The sequence below is a fragment of the Rutidosis leptorrhynchoides genome, chromosome 1 (assembly GCF_046630445.1).
Source record: "Rutidosis leptorrhynchoides isolate AG116_Rl617_1_P2 chromosome 1, CSIRO_AGI_Rlap_v1, whole genome shotgun sequence".
Taxonomy (NCBI): domain Eukaryota; kingdom Viridiplantae; phylum Streptophyta; class Magnoliopsida; order Asterales; family Asteraceae; genus Rutidosis; species Rutidosis leptorrhynchoides.
The window spans coordinates 555,930,899-555,942,038 of record NC_092333.1 but is presented as its reverse complement, the minus strand read 5'-3'; the positions used below and the strand labels follow the sequence as shown (position 1 = coordinate 555,942,038).

Sequence of the window (11,140 nt, the reverse complement as noted above, 5' to 3'; positions counted from 1 at the left end):
GACTTAGGCTTTCGGAGAGAAGTAACTGTGCAAACAAAGTTCTAACTTGATGACCGGATCCCCACTGGCTTGTGTCTCTAATGCCATCTATGTACTCTTGGTCATCATCTAATAAACCCATTTCGTAGCATGCATTTTTGAAAGTTGAACAAACCTTATCTCCAACTGTCCTGATTTCTTCATATGATTTTGGACCTTTGACCTTATTAAGCAGAATTCGAAGGTAGAATAGTTCTCCTGATTGTGGTGACACGTGATGTATACGTCCTATTGAACCCGTTAAACATTTCGTGGTGACCAAAGTTTTGTTTTTTTGTTCCAAACAAATCTTGTTGGAAATTCTACATATGTGAGTTGGCGTGCAGATTGGTATTTTTGATTACACTTCATCCATTCTAAAAACTGAGACTTATTAACGGATGGTCTATCCAGGACATCTTCAATAAGATCGTCTTCATCAAAGATGATCGATTGTTGATCCTCTAAGTGAAATGCTAGTCGAACAACAGTTGGGTTTCTTTGATGAATGTCAAAAGCCAACATCCTCCAAACAGCTTCACACGAAGAGATGTATCTGCAATCATAATATTCCTTGATCTCATCGGTATCTTCATCACATACACCTGCAGTAACGCGATCGTTCCCTTTGTTTATGTACTTGAACAAATACCTTATAGCACCGATTTGGTTACACCATTCAACGTTAATATGTTCTTGATATTTCTTGAGTAACCATGCGTTATATGGAACAACAAATCTGTTATCAAGATCGATTCCTTGTTTGGTGACTATTCTACCATTGTCTCTTCGTTTATAAATTGGATAACCTTCAGTGTCGACACTTGTTGCATCTGCAAATGGTTTTGGGAAATTTTTTGTGCATTTCTTCTCAATGTCTGTGCATGGACATTTTGGATTATCTTTACCACATGGGCCGTGCATCATCAATTCGGAGACAAGTTTGTATAGTTCTGGATCCTCTTCTTTGTCAGGTATTTCTGCAGAGATGAACTTATCTACATCTTCTGGATCAGGCAACTTATCACGTTCGTCTAAGAATATGCATATATGTGCATGTGGCAATCCACATTTTTGAAACTCAACCGTATATAAATCTGTAAAAAAAAGGTAATGATCATTAATAAAATACAATAATACTTTATCGAATGTTAATAAAGTACATGATTTTTTTTGGCGGTAACAGTACTTTTAATTGACATGATACAGCAAGTAAAAGTGTATTGATTAAATCACATATGTCAATAACAAAGTTAATTGAGATATTATAATAACTGTTTAGTGTTTATATGTTAATAAATAATCAAAGGGAATATATGAGTTACCTGCAATAGCTTTTCCAAAAATTTTGTTTTTCTTGATATCTTCCATTAATCGATCAAGTTTCATTTTAAAGACCCTTGCTTGGTATTCCGGTTTATCCTCTGCATTAAGACCCGTCCCTTCTAACGCTCTTTTGATTTCTGGCCATTTAGAGTTACAGGTGAATGTAATAAATAGGTCAGGATATCCATATACGCGGCAAAGAGCCATTGCATCTCTGTAATTTTCTATCATATAGCGTGCACTACCCGTAAATGATGCAGGCAATTTAATTCTGTTTCCTAACATACTGTTAACAACATCACCTGTGATAGTTGCGACTGTTAAGTTGGCAAAGGTATCTGCTCTGAGTAACTTTTGATTTTTTCTAATGTATAATATTCTTTCAGACTCAATCATTGTGTAAGCATCAACCAACAACTGTTGATGAAGTTTTCTGGCCAAATGTGCTATTGTTGGAATGGATCTGTCTTGAATTTTGTACGCAAAGAATTCACGCATAGTCACCCGTTTCTTTTTTCGTTTTGTATTACTGTCTGCCCCTTTGTGGAAAATATCAGGCCTATATCCGTCTTCGGCATAAGCAAACAACAAAGGATATTGAAGAGCTAAATAGTGAGGATGTAGCTCACTAATTCTTTTGAGGCCATCTTTTTGACTCTCTACTACAATATCACGCTTATCAAACTCCATGTCAATATCACCTACAACTAATGCCGCAACTTCATCAACAGTAGGCAAGTTGTAATTACGACCGTCACCACTTCTCCTAGCAATTAACTTAATTTTAAAATCATTGTTCTTCGTTTCTTCAAAACGGTCTCGTGCCATTCGATATATTTTCGCGAGTGGATTAATATTGTCCAGGAGTTCCATTAGATCTTTTATCAGTTCATCATCAAGCGAGTATTTGGATGAAGCGGGTTGATTTCCTTTTGTACCCCTGATAAAGGAAATTCACATATCAATTAGTTGTTAAACAAATGTACGTGTTTAGGACAATCCTTAACTGTAAATTTATTACAGAATTAAAATTTATAAGATGCTGTACCCGATTGAGTTTTTTCTGTTTGCACTTTCATTTGCCGTGTCATAAATGTACAGTTGTGAGTATTTTGGTGTATCTCCGTTTTTCGGAACCAAACCACCCATCCTATGACAATTCTGACCACGGATTCGGAAAGTGTACGGCCCTTTGCCTTTGTTTACCGAGTTGTCAACTTTACCACCCATCGACGTGAATGCAAATACCATGTTGTACTGCCTAACATTATCTAAAAAATGTTTGCTCTTTGGATGTTTGTTGGAGTACAAATCATAAAGTAGTTTTGGTGGGTCTTTAGTAAACTCTGGCAGTACAATTTTTCCCTTTAGACAGCACATGGAGAACGATCCCCTCAAACCTTTAGTTGCTCTTCCTCTTAGTGTTTCGCGCAACCAAAGTTTTGCACCACAAGCTGAGCATGTATACGATTGATCACCTTCATCACAGTACTCTGTGTAACATTGTACACACAACGTTCAATAAATTATACATTAAAAAAATAATCAGGTTGTCAAAAAAAGTAGTACATTGTTATAAAACATAATAAATATTTATTTACGCACCGTTTGATATTCCAGTAATACGTAGTTGGTTGACTCCAGAAGTACTTGGTTCATCCAAATCAAAACAAATAGGGTCAATGTCATACCTTTTTCGTGGTCTGCCAGATTTTAGTTGTCTAACTATTTGTTTTCTCCTTGATCGATAACCTGTTTTTAGACATTACGTAATATGTGGATAGTAAATAAAATAATATAATTTCATTTTGGAGGAATTAATTTAAAAAAAAAAAACTTACTTTTAGACTGTTGCGATCTTTTAGATATAGTGATATTGGGAACCGATAAAGGTGTCACTAAAAAAGTAACAATGATTCATGAAAAAAACTTAATTTGTAAATTGTATGTAATAATTTTATATACATTTAATATATAAATACATGTACCATAGTTCAATTTATGTTCTTTATAAACAGGTTGTTCAATTTGAGGAAATGCACATACCTGTTTTCTTCCTTTTTAAAAACAGGATGTTTTTTCTTTCCTGCCTATTAATAAATGATTTTTGGGATGCTACACATGAAGATAATACAGTTTTATAATTAAGTATAAGGTAAATAAAAGAATTATAATGTTCAACTCATGTTGAATTTTATTAAGTTTACCAGTTAGAATAGTCGACATGGATTGCACATCGTGTGGTACATTGTGTGTGACACTGCCAGCTGTATAAGAAGCGTAAAAACTATGGTTGTATGTATGAAAGTATATTAAGAAATTCCATAATGTAATGAAAGTTAAATAATTGTCAAATACAGGAGAATATCTACTAACCATTTGAATTACTTTGAGTACCGGATGATGGTGTGGTAGGTAGTAATTCTTGAATTGAAACAGTAGATGGTGAATGAGTATGGTTGATAAATGTAGCAATACTGTTAATTTCTTTTCCTTTATTGGAAACAGATGTATTGCAAATGATGTTTTGACCTACAGATCAGTAAATTGTTTAAATCGAATATGTGATTTACTTTTGTTGTATTATATGTGATTCATTCCTAAAAGTTGTATACATTTTTGATGTAAAAGGATACATTGTAATGTATGGATCGAAAATACCTGCAAATGAGCTTTTGTTAAAGTGGTTATCCAAGTTAACCGGTGTACGTGAATGCAAACAATTTGTGCCAGTAATGGTGTTTGACACTACTGTTTCAACACCTGGGATTCATGAAGTAATTTGTTAATATAAAAGAGGAAAGAAAATTTTTTTAATTAAAATAACACTATACCTTTAGGTTTCATGATGGTGTTTGCATTTGTTGAGCTTCCATTGTATACTTTGCCTTTGAGTTTTTTTGAAACTGTTGAAGTATTCAAATCCCCGTTGTAGCAGTTTTCCTTTCTGCTGAGGTTGTTTTTTGTGCGGTATTTGTCTGTTTAATAGACCTTTGTGATGTGATAGTAAGAGGACGTTTGTTTGATACTGCACATTTGAACACTTATGTTAATGATAAGCATTTAGAGGTCTTTAGATTATGATTCAGCAAACATTATTGAGTATCTCTAAAATACCTTTATTTGCTGAAGTGTTGTTTTTTGATGTTTGTAATACTGAGTGTTCTGATTGTCGTCTTTTTAACTCCAGATGTTCTTTCCTTTTGGACCTCGCAATCTTTGCAGGGTCGTTGTTTGCTATTATTAAACAACAACAATTCACGTTAATGCAATAGTTTAAAGATTAGATTTTTAAAAACAAAGTAAATAAGTTTGTTGAATATGAAAATTGTACCTGTAAATGAAGATTGAGCATTGATGTTGTTTTGTGTAAAAACTATCTCTGATATAGGCGACCTGTAGTTGTTGTTTGTATTTGAGAGTTTACTATTGGCTGGTAAAGGAAAAATTCCCCTTTTTTGGAGACTTGTTGATAGAGATCGGTCATCCATGATATTCAGATTACAGTGAATATTGTTCTTCATTCATTAGTGTGATACGATATGTAGCAGAAAGGAGTGGGTATTATTTTAAGAAATCGAATTAGGGATTGGCAATCTGGTTCAAAATGATCCAAATGTAACTTATGAATACAAACAATGCGGAAAATTGTGTATGGAGGAAATATTTTCGGTTACCAATATTGGTGGTTATATGTTATGAATATTCTATTATTAATTTATTAAGTCATTTGTATTTCCATGATTTTAGGTTGTTCCCTAATTTGTAGAACATTCAAATTTAAAATACTTTAACCGTGATTTTAATAGAATGAATAATAATAATTAGTTATTTTTGGTATATATTTTGTAGTGTTCCCCTTTTTTTGGCTATCGTTGCATTTATAGTATAACTTATACTCTTATTTATTATTATTATTGTTTTATGTATATATCAGTAATGTTTATGATAGTTGATGGGTTAATAATAACTGTTTATAGGAATATGAAAATAACAATTGAGTTAAAAGTTTGTTGGAGTAAACGAACTTACAATCTTGGTGTGTTAATCTAGAAGTTTGCATAAAAGTAGGTACACAGCATAGAGCATAAGATCCAATCCTACACATGTTTCAAAACATATGTTTTAAGCTACTTGAAGTACATGATCCAAAATATCAGTTACATCATGGATTAGAAAAACTTGCAAAAGAGAAAGTATTCTACTGGATTCACTTCACACAGTCTTAAAACATAGTTTTTATTTACAATCCAATAGGTGATTCAAACATGTGGAACTTGTAGTTGATGAAATACAGCTTTGCCAATTGTGTAAGAAAAACCGCATTGATCACCTTCTTTTAATCCATGCGCTTTTAAATAAATTCCCCAACCTGCTGAAACAGATAACTTTTTGTAGCTGCTGCTCCCTTCGGCTATCAAACCCCATGACCACCGTTTCTTTGCTTGATCGACAACTCTAACTTTCATCTTACGCTTCAGTTGAGGGAGATTTTGGAATGCAAGTGGAAGGCGCTTCGTTAAAACCAAAAATAAGATATTATTATAATGATGAAATAATTGGTCGATAGGAATAACATTTTATGCTTATGTAAGTAATAACATAATGTAGAAAGTGTAGTATAAAGCAAATGTAAACATATTTAAAAAGAGAATGAAAGTTACCCATAGATGAGCACGCTGAATTGTAAACCAAACATGTATGTGCTCAGAATTAGTGATAACATCACAAAAATCGACTTTGCCATCCCTCCTAATTATCATATTGTGTGATGTAGTAGGTTGAAATGGGTGAGAACTGTTAGTCGAGATATTTTCTTCTACTGGCTCATTAATCATAACGTTTTGTTGCATAGCTTCAGATTCCAAGATAGGTATGTTTTGACTTGGACCACATTCGTCAACTGTTTCTGTTTTAACGGGTTTGATATTTTGATTATGAATCAGCTTTGAAGGGTGTTGATTAAGACCGTTAAAAGCTTCAATTGGCTTGACACATCCATCTGGTGAGAAAACATGTAATTGAATGTTCTTCTCATTGTTCTTTTTGAAAATCAACAAATCCCCAAATTTGATGACAAGTTCCTTCTCAATTTTACCCCAACCATTAAGAAGAGGGTAACCAAGAGGATTGATCGAAACTTTAACCTTGCATTTGTATCCGCCAACTGTGGTTATATATAGATCCATCGGCATCATATACTATTTAGTTTGAGCAGTGACCCATTCAGATGGTAAAACCTATTAAAATTATTGTTTAGATTAGGTAAGAGCCCAATACTAAAAATGTTAAGACATTATATTAGATAAACAGAATTTATGAAAGAATGGTCAGATATAGTATATTACCATTCGGTTGTTTGAGGGGGTCAAAACTAAATAGAAACACATAGGAAGTCGGCTGGAGGGACAGAACTTTTCTAGTCCTTCTTGATAATCAAAACTAATCAAGCGTAGGATTGTTTTATCAATTTCTTCAAAAACAAATATATCAGCTTCACTGTTATTAAGATTTTTAACGATAGATCCCCATCCATCGCCGAAGCAAAATTCCTGATTTGAGTTAAACATTGTCTGAACATGGTGGGTGTGTACAGCTTCAGAATGAATGACAAAATGAGATGGCTTTTCATTGTTATAATGTACCCTCGTCCACTTGGTGGGAAGTGCCTGTTGTTAAATAACACATACCAAAATTATATGTTAGATGTTGTTATTATAGGAATAAAAATTTCTTCAAATAGTGTAATTCTTGTTTTCACCCTAAATATTAGTTAGTACTTTAATCAATTTATCTAAAACAGAACAGGTTGCATATATGTAGCAGAATTTTTTTGTTTAAAATAATTGAGCCATTGAAGATTGTTATGTGTAACTATAATTAACCAAAGTAGGAATTTCAATTATAAAACAACTACTATATTGTCAGCAATTGTAATTAGTTGTTTTGACTTATTATGATTCAATATTTATGCAAATCAAAAAAAAAAAAAAAAAATCTCAAAATTTTTCCGGTGATATGTTGGTGTTTAAATTAATTTGAGATTATAATAAGTACAGTATATATCAGATGATTCACTACTTTCATTATTGTTACAAATAATACTGCATGCATAGATATATATCAGTTTCGAGCCTTGCAATTAGAAAGATTATGCATAGACCTAATTTTAAACATACATATCCAGATTTAATTTAAAATTTATCATATCAATCGGATAGATACGAAGGTTGTCGCCATTGACGATGGATATCTCAAATAATAATATGTAAACCCCAAAAAAAACAAAAAAAAAACAGATCGATGAAATAAGGAGCTTACTTGAGAAGATGTAATGTATACGCAACGGAAGAAATTCAGGGTTACACCGAATGATTTTTTTGTTGATGTAGAAAACTGCAAAGAAGATGAATAGGGAAGTCGGTGTTGCAACGTGTGTGAGATACTGTTGATGCGTAATTCCCTATGTAGCTTTTGCCTAGAACTTAAGTGTTTTGAATTGATTATCGGGATACCGGTTAAGGTGATAAAGTAAGGTTATGCAATGTGAGTAGATTTAGCTGGATCGACTGTTTCGGGCCAAATTTAATTTGAGCCCAATAATTTAGTGTAAATCCAAACGATTGATTAAAAATGGGGTCCTATTATTACTACAAAAATGTCCAATTCCAGCCCAAATAAAGTGCATAGTTAAAACAATGGATTCCGCTTTTAATTTTTTAAATATTGTAATTAGATTGTAGTTCTTAAATTTAACTTTTTGTATTTGAGACATAATTCCTATATGAAGTTTTATTTGGTTAAGTTAGAAGACACAGACTGTGGGTGTCATTTTTTTTTTTTTTTCATGCATCAAATTGTGTACAATCTATATATGATAAAAGGAATATGTAATTGTAAATAATTAAACCAAAATCTAAAATAACTGAAGTATCAAAACGTAAAACATAATAATAAAATTGGTTATAAGTGCAAATACCATTATTGAAACATGAAATCTATTTAAAACTTAAAAAACCAAATGAAGCAAACAAAAATAAAGTCTTGTAATCTTAAAAATCAGGATAATAATATAAACTTTAAACCAAAGCGATATTCTAATTGTCGAGCTGAATGGATTTTTTTGCTTTGGTCGTTGAAGATTTGACGGATAGTGGGCTCTCTGTTGGTTCCTTCTTAATGACTTTCTTCGGTGGTGTGTAACCGCTACTGGTTCCCAAATTGACAGCCAATACATCTTCAACCACTTTATTTGATCCACACTGGTAATAGTTGAAAGTGTAGGTATTGATTAGTAATAATTCACCAAAGTTAGTGTATTATGTAAAGTTATTTAAGAATACCTTAGTAGAAGCTGATGGTTGAGAAGATGTATCAACACTGTGATTCATCTTGGTGGGTTTTCCGCCCTATGATGGTAAAAAAATTGGTAGTGTAGGGATTAGAAGACCAAGTTGTTTGAATAATGTAACCTTTAAAGTGTTGAAGTAAAATTATTGACATGTTAATATGGTGTATTGTAACGAAATATATAATTGTTTTAAAATTATACCTTAAATTTGTTGTAGAGCTCCGCAAATTTGTCAATAAAAATGGAGTCGCCGGTTGCATCCTTTACTGTGTAAACAGGGCTTTCTCTTGAAAGAGTGTTTTCTGTTACTGCAACCTTAAAGATGAGTACATTTCCAATTAGTTCATCAAGCTCGTCTGGTTGTTCCTGACCTTCGGGTAAAGACTTTTGAAGCTGGTAAGCGGTTTTGGTAACAAATTTTGACACTTGTGTCTCAAATAAAGTGAATGATGCTGTTCCATTGGTTTCATCAGTCTTGTCAGCAACACGTACACTAACTTTAAACCTATGTGAATGAGACAGAATTAAAATTTATAATATGTAAATTGCTAACTGAAAAACTAAAAGAAATCAAGTAGCATTTTTAATCAAAAATGGCCTTTTATTTACCATCATTTTACCTTAGAACAGGTTTCGGACAGTCACCACACTTTCCACTGCATTTGCGCTTTAACGCTAGTAAGTCGTCTATACCGAGTGTTAAATCTACAAGTGGATCGATTGTGTTGGCCTTTTTGTAACATTTTTTACACGCAATGTAACACCAATCATCATCAGGCAACACCGCAATAATCTCAGCTTGCACAGCGTAAATGCCAGGCTAAATCACAAGGAAGGTGAATAGTAATATACAGTAAGAATCTTTAAAACAATGAACAATTGGAAAAATACGGGGTTAAATAATGTAAGAACAAAAATTATTAACGTAAAATAATAACACAATTTAATGATATGTGTGAATCGTACACCGGATATATCTAACTCATCACAGCCAACACAGGTAACACTATCAAACCATTCATCCAATTTGTCAGTTGGTGGAGTCAGAGATGGGGCAAACGAAATCCCTGAATTAGTTGTGCTGTTGATTTCCAAAATACTGATCGCATGTTAAATAAGTTAGTGTGTCAACATTTAGTTTATATCAAATAGTACAATGGCATATCAATAAGGGAGATACCGTTTTCGAAAGTCCGTTACTACTTGGAGATTAACATCTAGCAACACTTGGGTAAAGTTCCAGTCCGATCGAACAGTCAAATGATCTACGTAGATAGTAAAGTCAATTAGATTTATTTCTTACATTTTCAATAAGTGTTAGATGTAAGCAGGAACATGTGTACAATAATTAGATTAGTTACATACCTCCATGTTTCTTTGTTTTGCCAAACTGTATGATCAAAATGACACATTGCTTTTCTTCTTCAGAGTTGACATAGTTGTAAAAGAGACGCATAAATTTTCCCCATAGAGTGCAAGACAGTGATAAACCTCTGGATATATTCGTAAAAGTAATAACTGAATAAGTGTTACTATACTTATTGAAAATGTAAGATAATAGCCAATATTTATTCAGTAATATAAATATAAATAGGGAAAATGAATAAGAAATACTCAAGATCTCTTAAGTTGATGACTCGGTATTTGGACTGCTCGTCATCAGTATTACCATACTGCTTTTCTTCGCTAAATTTGGTGACCATTCCAATTACATCTATTGCATACATTGTTTCCAAATTTTAAAACATATAGGATAAAATTATATGAATACGTATATTGAAAAACTTATAGTTTCACAAAATTTTAGATTTTAATTTAATAATAAAAAATACCTGCAGAAACACCTTCTTCCAAGTTTTTGGCCAACAAATCAGAAAAAGCAATGAATTTGAAACCTCCATCTCCAGACCAGTCACTACTTTCAACAGGCAAGACCGTTGTTTTCGCTTCAAGCATTAGCTTACACGCATGGTTGGAATGCGGATTCTTTGATCTTGAAGTATTGTTGTTGACAAAAACTCTGTTGAAAAGATAATTGTTCTGTGGCTTCATAATGTTTTCGTACTTCGCCTTTAAGAAATGCTTGATAGTTAAAGAAATCCGATCACCCTGTATGATTAACATGATTATTAAAAGTGGTCTGTGAACCAAAATAAAAAGAACAGGAATTTATAAATTTATATTTATATATACAAATATATAGTATAGCTGAAAACATGACCGATAAACATACATCCTCATCGGATACAATCAAGTCCAGAAATTGTTTTCCTTGATCAAAAGTTTTGATACTCATAGTTTCAATTGCTAAAACTTTAAGCTTGATGTTAACATGTGGTTTTTTGGGTGAAAGTGACTTAATGACTTGCAAATTTGTAGTCATTGTGATGAAATGGATTGAAATAGAGAGAATACACAGAAGAGATTATGTTAACAATGAGACAT

General features: G+C 32.6%; 3 protein-coding genes across 3 annotated transcripts; all 3 read right to left on the bottom strand.

The window, feature by feature from the left end:
- Window positions 1-279: 279 nt before the first annotated feature.
- On the bottom strand, window positions 280-4,835 carry LOC139843776 (uncharacterized). Its single transcript, XM_071833930.1, has 11 exons — window positions 4,679-4,835; window positions 4,462-4,581; window positions 4,006-4,107; window positions 3,721-3,876; window positions 3,552-3,611; window positions 3,391-3,459; window positions 3,186-3,242; window positions 2,950-3,096; window positions 2,393-2,837; window positions 1,344-2,284; window positions 280-1,115 (listed from the first exon to the last, which is right to left on the bottom strand). The coding sequence occupies exons 1-11, from the start codon at window positions 4,833-4,835 to the stop codon at window positions 280-282; spliced, it is 3,090 nt and encodes a 1,029-aa protein (XP_071690031.1).
- A 3,460-nt stretch (window positions 4,836-8,295) lies between these two features.
- LOC139843767 (uncharacterized) lies at window positions 8,296-9,858 on the bottom strand. Its single transcript, XM_071833918.1, has 6 exons — window positions 9,851-9,858; window positions 9,662-9,794; window positions 9,316-9,515; window positions 8,897-9,200; window positions 8,688-8,753; window positions 8,296-8,606 (listed from the first exon to the last, which is right to left on the bottom strand). The coding sequence occupies exons 1-6, from the start codon at window positions 9,856-9,858 to the stop codon at window positions 8,442-8,444; spliced, it is 876 nt and encodes a 291-aa protein (XP_071690019.1). The 3' UTR covers window positions 8,296-8,441.
- Window positions 9,811-10,798, bottom strand: LOC139880279 (replication protein A 70 kDa DNA-binding subunit A-like). The gene is made up of 4 exons (XM_071865470.1): window positions 10,528-10,798; window positions 10,310-10,409; window positions 10,061-10,188; window positions 9,811-9,960 (listed from the first exon to the last, which is right to left on the bottom strand). The coding sequence occupies exons 1-4, from the start codon at window positions 10,745-10,747 to the stop codon at window positions 9,860-9,862; spliced, it is 549 nt and encodes a 182-aa protein (XP_071721571.1). The 5' UTR covers window positions 10,748-10,798; the 3' UTR covers window positions 9,811-9,859.
- Window positions 10,799-11,140: the final 342 nt, after the last annotated feature.

Bases quoted from the DNA above. Each gene is read 5' to 3' on its own strand.
- LOC139843767 (XM_071833918.1), bottom strand. The intron at 8,754-8,896 runs GTATAATTTTAA...TTACCATCATAG, and splicing joins AGCTCTACAACAAATTTAAG to GGCGGAAAACCCACCAAGAT. The intron at 8,607-8,687 runs GTATTCTTAAAT...AACTATTACCAG, and splicing joins AACCATCAGCTTCTACTAAG to TGTGGATCAAATAAAGTGGT.
- LOC139843776 (XM_071833930.1), bottom strand. From the start codon at position 4,835: ATGGATGACCGATCTCTATCAACAAGTCTCCAAAAAAGGGGAATTTTT. The intron at 4,582-4,678 runs GTACAATTTTCA...GTTTAATAATAG, and splicing joins TGCTCAATCTTCATTTACAG to CAAACAACGACCCTGCAAAG. The intron at 4,108-4,461 runs GTATTTTAGAGA...CATGAATCCCAG, and splicing joins CAACACTTCAGCAAATAAAG to GTGTTGAAACAGTAGTGTCA.
- LOC139880279 (XM_071865470.1), bottom strand. From the start codon at position 10,747: ATGAAGCCACAGAACAATTATCTTTTCAACAGAGTTTTTGTCAACAAC. The intron at 10,410-10,527 runs GTATTTTTTATT...TGTATGCAATAG, and splicing joins GGAAGAAGGTGTTTCTGCAG to ATGTAATTGGAATGGTCACC. The intron at 10,189-10,309 runs GTATTTCTTATT...GAATATATCCAG, and splicing joins ATCAACTTAAGAGATCTTGA to AGGTTTATCACTGTCTTGCA.